The sequence below is a fragment of the Bidens hawaiensis genome, unplaced genomic scaffold (assembly GCF_021521415.1).
Source record: "Bidens hawaiensis isolate Kalapana, Puna unplaced genomic scaffold, B.hawaiensis_p1.1 tig00037138_1, whole genome shotgun sequence".
Classification (NCBI taxonomy): domain Eukaryota; kingdom Viridiplantae; phylum Streptophyta; class Magnoliopsida; order Asterales; family Asteraceae; genus Bidens; species Bidens hawaiensis.
Window position 1 is genome coordinate 116,908 of NW_027496468.1, and position 13,312 is coordinate 130,219.

Sequence of the window (13,312 nt, forward strand, 5' to 3'; positions counted from 1 at the left end):
TTCGAATACTGAACACCCTTATACTTGACACGTTTTGAATATGTTATAATGAAATTTAAATAGAAAAACCTAAGTCATTAAAACTCATGTAAGAACATTCACATCTTATCCCCATCCCCGATCCCATAATTTTACTAACAGTAAATTGCGGTTTCAGCCACTATGATTTTTCTCAACTAGCTCATTCGATCCAAAATGCAAACTTATTGCGAATTAATCACTAATATGTGACATAGGTTGTAGTTTTAGCTACTTATCCTACTTTTGCTACTTACTCTATAACTTGGTACTGGTACAAGCCATAGAAACATACCAAGTCAAAAAGAGTTGAAACCTAATTTTTTTTAACTTTCTTATTAGTTTAGTCTATGAAATGATTAAACAATAACCAAAATGGTCATGATAACCTAAAAAGAAATGACGAGCCAAAACCAAGCAACTAACCTACAAGATCAAATGTTGTTTACAAGAAAGAATAAAGTGTTTATAATAATAATAAAATGTTGCTCCCATCTTTGATAATTGATAAATAAAAATACTATTGATGAAATAAAACAAAAAACGAATAAGTGTTGCCTATGGCTATATTGTCACTTAGGCCTAATGGCGGTTAACTAGGCCTAGTGATGATAAATAAGGCCTAACGACGATCAACTAGGCTCAATGACGGTCAATTAGGCCCAATGATGGTCAATCGGGCCCAATGATGTTCAGTTAAGCCCAAATGTCAGTAAATTATACCCAATGAGGGTCAAGTAGGCCCAATGATGGTTTGTCAGACCTAATGATGTTCAATTAGGCCCAACAATAGTCAATTGGGCCTAATGATGGTTAGTTAGGCCTAATGACGGTACGTTAGGTTTGATGGTGGTCAATAACGTTTAGTGACAATCACTTATGCACAATGATGGTTAACTAGGCCCAATGACGACCCCTTAGGTCAAATGATGGGCGGTTAAGCCAAGTTAAGTCACATTCTTAATACTGCATAATAAAAACCTTCTAGCTATTCAAAGATGCTCGGTCGTGTTTTGAGTGGACTCATATGGCTACACATGAGTACTTTTAGACTTGGGGACTTGCATGAGAATTAATATGAACTGATAAGCGATAAACACGAGTATTTAATAATTACGTGTATTATGAATTGTTCTAGCATTAATGCATGTACTGAACATGTTGCGACACATGAGTTATTATAAAACTAGCACATTGGTCCAAATATAATCAGCTTTATAATCAAAGTTATAGCTTCTGATACCCCAACATAACCTAAACCCGACATATTACCATCCCTACTTACCTACCGCTAGAGCAATTTTTATTTTACATCGCAATACACACACCACACCCTACACATAATATCACTAGGATTTGATACAAAATAACTATATTATACTTGAGCCTACTTGTGAATAACGGAATTGGTACTTAAACCCAAAATGCTAAAGTGTTAATTGTTGATGATGAAGGATGGAGCATGATTACATCAATCGTTATGAGCAATGGCGTGTTGGGGACCCTGAAATCATGCGAACAGACACAAAAACATATCTTGAGCAATATATGAATGACAAGGAAAAAGAAATAAATGAATACAAAAAATGTAAATATTTAGTTTACCTTATGTGGTGTCTTATAACATAGTTTGGCACGGGATCAAAGATGGTTGTGGAACAGGATCAAAAGACCCAAACGCAAGCCTCTTTGTAGGTTTATACACAAGGCTAGGTGCACCATACGGTCCATGACCATATTATCAACACCTGAAGACGAGCTTACTTCATAATAACTAGCTTAGTGCCCCAGTTTAATTGACGGTTGACCAATGATGAGTAAGGATATCCTTCATTACATTGACCAAATAGCATATGCCTTTCGTTATCCTCGTAATTTCCTAAAAGATCAACTAATCTTCTAGGATTGATCTCTTCTAGAATCTTCTCTTTTGGTAATTCCAAAATCTTACCAAGCTTACCAGCACCTGGACTAAGATTTTTTTTTTGCTTTCAGTGGATCGATTATAGTAATAGCCTTACAACCTAAAATACTTACTATGATGATGTTGGGATGGAAGATGTAATGGTTGAGGAATGCCCCGATCTATATACAAAGAACAACACCGATGAGGGGATTTTTCACTACTGAACACATTGAATGGGCCGAGGAAAGGATTGTAAAAGAGAAGTTGGGGAAGGATAAAAAGTCGTATGTGCCCAAGCCCGAGCCAAGAGGATCTTCTAATGATTTGTTTTATTACAACGCGAAAAGGCTTAACAAGTGGCTGAAAATTGTGAGACGAGCTCAACAACAATATTATCTCCAGTCTCAGGTTAAGCTTTCAAAGAGCCAGATGAAGAAGTTTATAAGTGTAAAAACGGTTAAGGGTGGCATTATATACCGGATGTACGAGCCCGAGTTAAAAGTCGATATTGTCAAGTGGGAGAATAGAACGCAGTATTTTGAAATATTCACTAACATTCTCTCCATGCCTCAGTGGGATGTTCATGCGTTAGCCAGCCGTCCGTTTATTTATCGTGGGAATGTAGAGTTGCTAAGGTGGTTTCATAGCCACTTAGTATATGAAGTTAATCACGAATTCAAGTTTTTTCCAGCCGCATGTCCCTAAGAGATAAATAATTAATGAGATTGATCCGAGAACAGGTTGGAGAACAGCTAGTATTGAAAGCGAAGCTGTCTCATACTTTGAAGAAAATTCCTTTGAAAGTGATATCACAGAACTTTCATAAGGATTTTAATATATGGTATTATGATGACAAGACGGGTGATGCTGTGATTGTGCTGGGTACAGGGGATAATGTGAAGTTTAGGTGTAACATCCCCAAAATTTTGGTCCAAATTTGACAACTTAGTAAAGTTGAAGGATCAATTATTCTCTAATAAGTAAACGAGAAAATTCAAATAAAGAAAATAAAACCATTCTATAAGGAAATATTCCATAAATAAAGTTTATCTTATGTAAAGGATATGGAATAAGAAAATTCCATCCCACATTGAAAGATGGAAGAAAATGGAAGCATTCCACATTGGTATAAATAAGAAAATTAAAACTCATCAAACATGGAAAGTGGTAAAGAAATGGAAGCTCTTTATAAGGAAGAGATTTTCCATAATAATATTCTTATATACCTAGCATGCACCCAGTGGTCCTAGCAGAGAGTGCGAAGCACACCGACGCGCGCACCAGCGCATGGGCTCGGGCTCGGGCGAAGGGCGTTGGGCGATGGGCGCAATATGGCGCTTGATGGCGCACTTTGCACTTTTTGGACAATGGGAGTTAGGCCTAGAAGTGACAAGCTATCAAAGACAAAGGACTAAAAGCGAAAATTTGAGTTCAGGGACCATCGCGCTACGCGATGAGTCCAAGAAGACGGCCATCGCGTACCGCGATGGACCGTGATGACTCAGGGACACGTGTCACACTCAGGTGACACGTGGCAGCAGGGAAGGACACGTGGCAGGCCACGTGGCGCCCATGCAGAAATGGTGGCGTCGCGCTACGTGACGGCCAAGGAAGAGGACCCATCGCATACCGCGATGGGACCCAAAATCAGCCTATAAAGGGGGGGGCTACGGCTCATTCATTTCTCACACATTTTTCACTCTCTTTCTAGAATTACTCTCTCTACCTCGGTTTCCGTATCCCGACCCGACAATCGTCACCTCGTAATCTGTGCCATATACCGACGATACCTCGAAGTGCGTGCCACACAAGAATAACCCGACAATCTATCTCGAAGTACGTGCACGACACAATGAACACCATATGTGGCCTCGTTTTGCATGCCAAGCATCGTAGTGCGTGCCAAGCTCAGCGGTTCCAACAGTCTAAGCTCTAGAACGCGATAGAGAGTGGAAGTACTGCTCGATCAATCTTAGTAATAGAACTTCGAATACCCGTGTAAGGTAGGGGTTCTGCCTAAGTCATTTTTTTATTATTATGGCTTAGACCGCAGTCAGGGATAAATATAGTTTCTTCACGATTAAGAAACATAGCATTCGTATACAAAGATAGTAGTTAAAACATTGTTTCTTCATGTGTAAGAAACATAAGATTTTACATACATAGTCAATGAATGTTTCTTCTTGAAGAAGAAACAGATTATAGATGTTTCTTCATGAAGAAGAAACTCATCATATGATTTGGTAAATAAACAGAAAGACTACGGGTCTAAATATTTTATTCAAACAAATGATCAATCAAGGTTTAAAGCTATTTAAACCAGACTAAAGGTCTATAGCCGGATCAAGAAACGATCCGGATATTTATATACCTATTTTATTATAGGTTAATCAATCAATCAGTCAGTCAATCAATCATTCATTCACAGTCAAGGTTTCAAACGAAATCACCATATCATTCAGAACAGACAATCACAGGTGAATACGTTCAAACCTTTTATAACGTGAATACGTTAACCTTTTTAATCAGTCAAATCATATTTATACTCAATAAGACGAACGGGTGTTTGTCTTAACGAGTCAATCAAATGTCTATATGAGATCGAGTAATCTCTAAAACATTATAATACAAAGTAGAGAATAATATCAACTTAGACCGAATACGCATGTGTCTGGATCCAAACATAACTGTTAAAGCCCAATCAATCAATCAAAGGCAATGAAGCCGCAGGCTGCAACGGTCATGACCAGTTCTCATATCAGGGCCGTTTGGCTCGGGGAATACCGTTGTGTGTGTAGGGCAGTGGTATATATACCGGAAGTAGAAATGTTTCCGCTGAGATTGTCAAGAAAACTACATTTGTATTATAATCGTCATTCAAATGTTTTATAGAGTCATACGTGTTCACCAGCATATAGCTGACGTATTTTTCCCCGCATTTCAGGGAATACAGATTAGTACAGGTAGCAAGACATTCATGGAGTTAGATGCTCGCAAGGTAATGATGGCTCAGTTTTTAATATATTACAAACGGTATTTCCACAAGCTTTATAAATCAAACACCGGGTATTTATTATCCGAGAAGTTTTCAAATAAATTAATATTCTATTCAACCAAAGTCTTCCGCTAAAATAACCCGCAACTCTGATGTATTTACAAAACAGGTACCAACTATTGGTCACACGCCTAGGCCCTGAGCCGGGGTGTGACATTTAGAGTGTTTGATCCTATATGGCTTGTGAACTTGTCTGAAGTTGTTATTCACGTGTTATTCAAGAACCAGATCAGGTGGGCTTATAGCATAAATAATGAGCTCGATGCAGTATTAGAGAGTTGTTAAAACATGTTTTGCCTTTAGGACCAACTGCAAAGCAGACCGGAAGACCAAACGGTTTTTGAAGTGATAAACACAAAGCACGATACGAGGGGGAGTTTTTTGATACATGTTTTGTAGTCTCGGTCTTTGATTAAATGTAATTGGTCTTCTGGTAATAGTCGGGGGTTAATATTGTAATTATGGATAGCCCATTCGTTAAGGTTGTTTAGCATATGGGGTTTTGGGATTAGATAGGTCATACGCTAAGGTTGTTTGGTGTTTGGGCTGTGTTTTGTAGAAGTCCATTTGCAAGCATGTTAGCAAATGGCGTAGCGTATGGAGGTCCATTCGCTATGCTTGTTAGTGAATGGACCAGGAATTGTAAATAGTTTGTAAACTATTGAGAAGTTAACGAATTCAATCATTTATTGAGATCTTTGTGTCCTTATTCTGTCCAAATTCTCTCCGACAACACACACTAGCCCTAATTGATACAAATTGACTATAATCGTAGACTAGATCCAAGTTTAATGAATGAACGACGATGAATCGGATCTTTCTCGTCTTTATATACCTAGCATGTTCGCCTAAATACAAACCTGGCAACTTAGCTGACTTCGCCTACCGCTAGCTTCGCTCCATACAAAACATAACCATAACCAACACAAAACAATGTATTCTTTACAGACTCGATAATAAACGACTAACACATGAACTACTTACACAAAACATGTTCCAACACTCTTCAATGATTTTTGCATCCGAATACATAAATGGACTTTATTGTATTTGATTCAGCTTTATAGAATTGTGCTTTATAATTTCTTAAACATGGAGAAGATGCATTTAGCTGTTTTTTCATACATCATTGAAGCAAAATTACAAGGTAAGACAAATAGGGTTACGAACAACATTGTTCAACAAGAATGAAATGCATGTTTTTAAATGGTCAACTTAACATAGATGGTGAGTTCGCAAGTTTAACCTATATAAATATACACATAAATTCACATTGGTGATGTAGATAAATTAGTCCACAACCAATTCTAACTAGTAAAAATGTCCCGCTATAAATGTTCTATCACAAACAAACCGCCGCTAGATGATTGATGGTTCATAACCAAGTAACTCTGAGTTGACGCGACCAACCATGAACAAGTTTGTCAATCCCCCAGTAATACTACCCATATGATATAATCTAACAGCTCCCAAAGGAGTTAAAAGGTTGTCTTTGCAGGGTATTTGGTACATTTTAGATGATGGTATTTACATGTTAATTATATCTACAGTGCATCGATATTATTAATAAATATTAAGTTGCTTTTGAATATTATAGAACTTATGATATAACAGCTTAAATGATAAACATTAATATATTGTGAATTTATTAAATGGTTAGATTAGTTAAATACTTGTGGTATAACGGTAAAAGGTTTGAGTTTTTCAGTGGAGATCCAAATCCGATCTCCAGTTGTGGCATTTTTGTGGATTAAGGCAATGAAGAATTTGTGCTAGGCATTATGCAAGGTTGTAAGCTCGAATCCCGAATCTACTCGAGTTTTCGTCACACCATGTGTTACGCCAGAGAGATCTACCTTTGTGGTGGCACAACGATTGTAAAGTGGCAGCCGGCGGTATGGTTTCTAACAATAAAGCCGAAGTCAAACTTTGAAGACAGTTTGGCCCGATTAAGACCACATAGTTTGGCCAGAGTGGAGCAACGAGGCTCTCAAATTTGAAAGTTGTGGTGTCCTAAACACAAAAAAATCATTATTCCAAAAAGAAAAAGAAAATAATTTATATTTTGTTTATTATAGGTCCTTTGTTTGATGTTGACACTGTGGCACACGTACATGGACATATAATTTTAAATCTTGGTATCAGTATCTGCATTGAAAATGTTTGGTTCGACACTGGTATAGAAGTTAAAAATTTGAGAAATACCGGTGCAGTACAGATCCCGAAACATCAAAAGGTTAGACAGCAAATTGATACTGACGGTATTGATAGATCATATTAAAACTTCATTTTAACACAACCAAAATATTCTACTCAGTCCTTGGTTAAAAGACAAAAGACAAATTTGCCCTTCTTGTGAGGGGCACGTACAACCCAGTGAGCGGCATCAATGAATGGATTATTTAATAAGGGGTCAAACCGTAACCTAATTTACTAATTCATAATAAGTTCGAATATTTTTGTCAAATGAGCTACATGAGAAGAGCCATAGTGATCGAAACCGTAATTTACTCTTTTAACTAAAAAATCATATTTTCTAATTTGTTTATAATTTTATTATAAAGCTCACACCTCTCATTTCTCATATTTATCTCTATTCAATTAAATGATTTTTTTTATTCTTCTTTTTATTAATTTTTTTTTCTGCTCTTCAACTCAAATCCATCTATATAAGTAATTAAAAACAAAAAAAAAGATGAGAGAGAAATACTTAAAAACAAATTTGCAGGATTGGCTTGTTTTTCCAAAGAAGAATGGGGAATACGGATGAGAAATGGGAGATAGATGTCTTTTCTAGGTTTATATTGGTTTTTTTTTTTTTTTTTTTCATTTTTCTTACATTTGAGAATGAGGAATAAAATCTTATTGCTTTACACTTAAAAGGTAAAATATATGCGTGTTTATATGGTTTTAGTATTTTTCTATTTAAATTGATAACTTGTAACTGCTTTTTTAAAAACTTTTTAAATATAGATTTCAAGAAACAAACCTTTTTTTATTATATTTACCAATGCTCGAGGTAGTCAAATTCAAGGAATTGTTAAACACACATGAGATGTTGTACGTTACTATGAGTATGCCGTTATGTATATCACGCTTAAACAAACGACGAATTATGTTTATGTTTATGTCGATTTTGTCGTTATCTACGTAAAATTGGGTGTAATAAGTTATTATTGTATGATATAACAATTTAACATTTAACTATTTATAACATGGGGTAGTAAGTAGTATTAGTTAGTCCTGGTTTTGGGCAATGTATTAAAACTCAGATCAAGAACCAGACACCACACCTCGTCGGTTAATTCACATGACGCTAGGGAACCAAAATGATACAATTTCTTCAAACGGCTTGTTTTTCCCCCAAAGACCTGAACTCTTTTTGACCTGTTGCAAACGCCTTAACATTATTTCCAAAACATTTTGCATATGGAAATCTAGGTACCTAAGAATACAAAAACCTATGCAAAACGGCTAGTTCAATTTCGAGTTCTCTTTCTCCATGGAAATTATGTGAGCCAGCCTATCATGAACCTGCCATTTTTTTCATAATTTATGTCCTAAAAAAATTGACTTTCTCATTAAAATCTATTTAGTGTGAAATAAATAACAAGCTACACATACCTTAGAAAGAGGGCCTTTGTCTTCAATGCCTTCTTTTAGTGGATCATACCTGTATAACATGCTTAGTTAGCCAACACAAACAAGTAAATACAGTAAACTCTTTTTTTTAATATATATTTACAGAATTACCAATCACGAGGAAGACCAGCTTCTTCACGAGCAGTGTAATTGAATGGCCCTTTAACCTCCACGTTGTACTCTTTCAGTAAATCTGTTGAAATATAAACACAAAGAAATTATCTGTTAACGTTTTCCGTCACATATTGGAAAATAAGCAACTTTGACTATGATTGAACAGTTTATCTTTCTTTGATAGTCACTAAGGACAATTGAGTCATTTATTTTAGACCTTGAACAAAGGACACCTTTCTTAGGATTAGCACTTAAACGAGCCGGGTTGCCCATGAATACCTCAACATCGGCTCGCTTAAAGCTCAATACGAGCCAAACTTAAACGAGTTTGAACGAGCTTGAGTGGGTTCACGAGGCTAAACAAGTCTATTAATTATATAGAACTTATATACAAGTACACATAAATATTATTGTATATATTGTTATGATAAAAATAATTATATACTATATATTTTATTATATCTTATAAGTTATTATAACTATAAACATACATAAAAACTAATATACACATATATGTACTATAAAATAACTAAAACTTGAATATATAATAAACGAGTCGAGCTCAAGCTTGAAAATATTAACCAGCCAAGCTCGAGCTTTAGGTACAGAGCCGAGCTCAAAATGAAGACAAGTTACCTCTAAATGTAGGACAAGGGGCCCGACCCATTTGCTGGCAGACATACACAAACCAGTACACACCAACCGCCACATGTGCGACCTCTTCTTCAGCTATCTTAGCCACAACATTTGATGTTTTCTTGTCTCCAAACCCAATAAGCTTTTGCACGAGTCTGGGCCCGGCATCGACTCCTCTAGCCTCCTATTAATGTAATCATGCATTAATTATATATTAATAGCTTGATATAATAAACAATTAGAAATTAAATCACCTGAACGAGTGGGATCACGGCCAAACGAGCAACAACATCATCCGAAGATTTCTCACACTCGCGCCATAGTAGATTATGGGCAGGCATGTCTCCATAACTAGCATGAATAAAAAGTGTCGTTTAAAATACAAAAAATTCAAAATTTTCAAATAGTTTACCTGAAACCGAGCTCAACCAGTCTCTGAGAACACCAAGCAAAATGGCGGCCCTCATCATCAGCCACGCGAGCAAAATCAGCAAGAAACATCTCTCCAAGAAGCTCACTGTATGGTGAAAACCGAACCACGGTGTCCCATGCTAAATCAATAGCGTTTAGCTCCACATGAGCGAGATTGTGTAGCATATATACGTTTAGAGGTAACCCCGAGTTCTTTGGAGCCTGGATTTCTTTTGGAGATACCTAAACTTACACACTATGCATAACCATACCATTGTTTATCTAAAATCTAAACCTTTACTTAACTCACAAATTCATTTCTTTTTCAATTTATAAACCGAAACAACATTCAAGTTAATGCATACAACTAGCTAGGGATGATATTTTTTTCCCGAATACCCGTACCCGTACGTGTCTATCGGGTACGGGTACCCAAATTTACTGATTATAGGTACGGGTACTTTCGGGTACAAGTATGGGTATTACGGGTACTGATACCTGTTTAGAATATGTAGGGGCTTTTATTAGGTTTCTAACACTCTTAACTTAACTTTCAAGCGGGATTTTCAAAACATAATATATATTAGTTTAATAAGTTCATTCTCAATCTATATGTGTATATTCATATATTGTGTATTCGTATATTTTTATTTCATGTATGTGTAATTGTGTATATCATTAAATAACATGTATTAACTTTCTATCTTGTTTTTATATATAAATTGAGAAAGCAATAAACAAAGAAAAGGAAAAGGGAAAATGGAAAGATGACTAGCAAAGATTAAACGAATGTTGACTTTCTTTGTATAAGTTAATTTTGTCTTAAATATTTTGAATTTTTTTTTTTGATACTATGTATGTTTTGGTATTCATTACTTGATTTTAAATGGATTTTACATTATGGTTGATTTGTTTCATTTACAGTTTTGGTATTATCTTTTGGTTGCGGCATTACGGTTTTGGTTGTGGTATTAGGGTTGTGGTATTATAGATAACTGATTGTCGGTACCGTACCATTACCGATACCTAGTTTAGTGGAGATTAAAAAAAAAAAAAAGAAAGAAAGAACAAAGGGGTACCAAAGCGAGTACCCGTACCATATGATTCGGGTACGGGTACGGGTACCAAGATTTACTGATTTTAGGTACGAGTACATGTACAGGTACGGTCCCGATCTCATCCCTACAACTAGCTATCATAATCAGCAAAAGCATGTTATGGTTCTCTTGAAACAAGTAAATTGTCACCCAAGAACATTCTCCTAGGCCTGTAAACATACAGGACGTTCAGTGAACCGTTCAGCGAGAAGTTTGTTCATTTATTAACAAACTAACATAAACACATGTTCCTTTCGTGATGATTCGTTTATGTTCGTTTGTTATGTACGTCTATTTATATTTGTTCATTCTTTTAAATTTACATTCAAATTTATTCACTGCTAATCTTAATTTGAAATGAATTTAATTTTCATATTTTAAAACTGTTTCACATATATTAGTTTACTTTTGAAATATTTGATGTAATGATGATGACAATTAAACTTGGAATTTGAAAATTAACGATTACTTCTAACGCATCTTAGTTTATGTTTTCAAACCATTTGTATAACATATTAACGGACGAGCACGTTCATTTTCATATGAAACAAGTTTGTTTAAGTTTTTGTGTTCGTTCGGTTAAAGTGATACGAACGAAAACGAACAAGTTTGTTCGTTCGTATTCGTTGGATTGTTTACAAGCCTACATTCTATTGTGCAGTTTGAAAAATTAAAATATTGTGCAGTTTGAAAAATTAAAAACTGATATTAACTAAAACTATGGTTAAGTGAGGTAAATATAAGTAGGGATGAGATTGCAGTAGAGTACCCGTCCTGAAATTATTGACACCGAATTTAAACACAATTGCCCGCTTTGTTTTTCTTTTTCCTAATCTCCATTGACTGTATCAAATTTCATTCATAACCAAGGGTAATCAAAAAACCAAAAATTATAAGAAATTTATTCGTAATCAATAAACCATAATACCAAAACCATAACATACAAAATGTCCCAAAACTGTAAATTTCTATAAAAAAGAAAGAAAGAAAGAAAGAAAGGTACGGGTACCAGTCCCTAATGCTCAAGAACACTGCAATTTTCAATCGGTGCCAACTGCCAAATTCCAAAATACTGAATTTCTGAATTTGAGAAAAGTGGGTACCGCATACCATATTGGGTCGGGTATTTGTGAAAAACATCTCATCCCTAATTAGAAGTATTATTATGTCAATTAGGGTTGTAAACGAAAGGATGAGACCTTGTTCGTGTTCGTCCGTTAAGCTTTTGTCGTGCAAACGGACGGTTCATGAACACTTTACCAAACAAAACTTTGTGTACGTGTTGTTTTGTTAAGGAACTAAGGTTGATCGTGTCCACTAACTGAAATTAAGGAGCACAGATGGACATAAAGGAAACATATATTAATTTGAGAATAATAATCTCAAAATTTGGAAGTCCATCCAAAGAAACTTAACATAGAAATCATAAACATAATTATATCAAAACAGTAATCGTAAAAATAAATAAGTTATAAAAACAGTAACGATTACCGAAGGAAATTGTTTGTTTATGTTGTTTCATGTACTATAACAAAAATAATAATAATGAAAGAAGGAACCAATTGGGGGTTTGGAGGACGAGCAGGTGTATGAGAAACCAGACCATAGAGGATGCTGAGCAGAAGAATAGTTGGAAGATGAAATGGAGGTTCAAACAGAGACATGATGATAGATCTCACAAGTGGAAGTGGGTTTTACACCATTCTTGTCTCTCTCTTCTAACTACAATGTTCCAACACCACAACTAAATACCTTTTTTAACGATTACAAAATCTAACCCCAACTGTGACTCATACCGAGTGAACGATAACTTTTTAAGTTTATACGGACCGTATATATTTTATACAAGCCCTAAAGACTCCATGAGCTCGTATAGGTCCTCTTACTGCATTTGACGTATACGAGTTGTATAGGGTCTATATGACTCGTATAGATAGTGATTCCGAGACAAAAGCAACCTATAATCAAAATTGCGGCTTCAAATAGTCCCAGATATATTATCATTTGTCCTTACCTACAAAGGTTATGGTCTTTTATACAATATAGTGCTTTATTTCTTTTATAAAGTAGAAAAATGATGTATTTGACTGTTATTTAACATCATAATATACGCACTACATTTCATGGACCTAAGCATGTGACCATAGTTTGTACATGTTTTAAAAATACATCAAAAGTATGTGTTGCGTAACGGAAGTCTTTTCTTGATTGAAATATTCATTTATAAAAAACTCGGGAATTAAGCACCCGATATTGTCTTACAAAACGCTAAAGGTGACAACATTAATTTACATCTTTTACGTATTAAAAGAAACTAAGCCATCAGATGCGTATAACGGCTATATCCTCCCTCTTCTACTACATCTTTTTTATTGATTACCTATAAAATAGTTTTATAAAATACGTCAGCGACAATTGTTGGTGAAGACGCTG

At 35.3% G+C, this 13,312-nt stretch overlaps 1 protein-coding gene across 1 annotated transcript; it reads right to left on the reverse strand.

Annotated features, from left to right (window-relative positions):
* Positions 1-8,453: 8,453 nt before the first annotated feature.
* On the reverse strand, positions 8,454-12,543 carry LOC143589002 (uncharacterized). Its single transcript, XM_077069870.1, has 7 exons — positions 12,439-12,543; positions 9,784-10,025; positions 9,626-9,722; positions 9,372-9,555; positions 8,733-8,814; positions 8,604-8,652; positions 8,454-8,513 (listed from the first exon to the last, which is right to left on the reverse strand). Exons 1-7 carry the CDS (start codon positions 12,541-12,543, stop codon positions 8,454-8,456), a joined length of 819 nt encoding a protein of 272 aa, XP_076925985.1.
* Between the last annotated feature and the right edge of the window lie 769 nt (positions 12,544-13,312).

Excerpts from the sequence above, each read along its gene's own strand:
- LOC143589002 (XM_077069870.1), bottom strand. The coding sequence starts at position 12,543 with ATGTCTCTGTTTGAACCTCCATTTCATCTTCCAACTATTCTTCTGCTC. Across the intron at positions 8,815-9,371 it reads CCCTTGTCCTACATTTAGAG|ATTTACTGAAAGAGTACAAC; the intron begins GTAACTTGTCTT and ends ATATTTCAACAG. Across the intron at positions 8,514-8,603 it reads ACAAAGGCCCTCTTTCTAAG|GTTCATGATAGGCTGGCTCA; the intron begins GTATGTGTAGCT and ends AAAAAATGGCAG.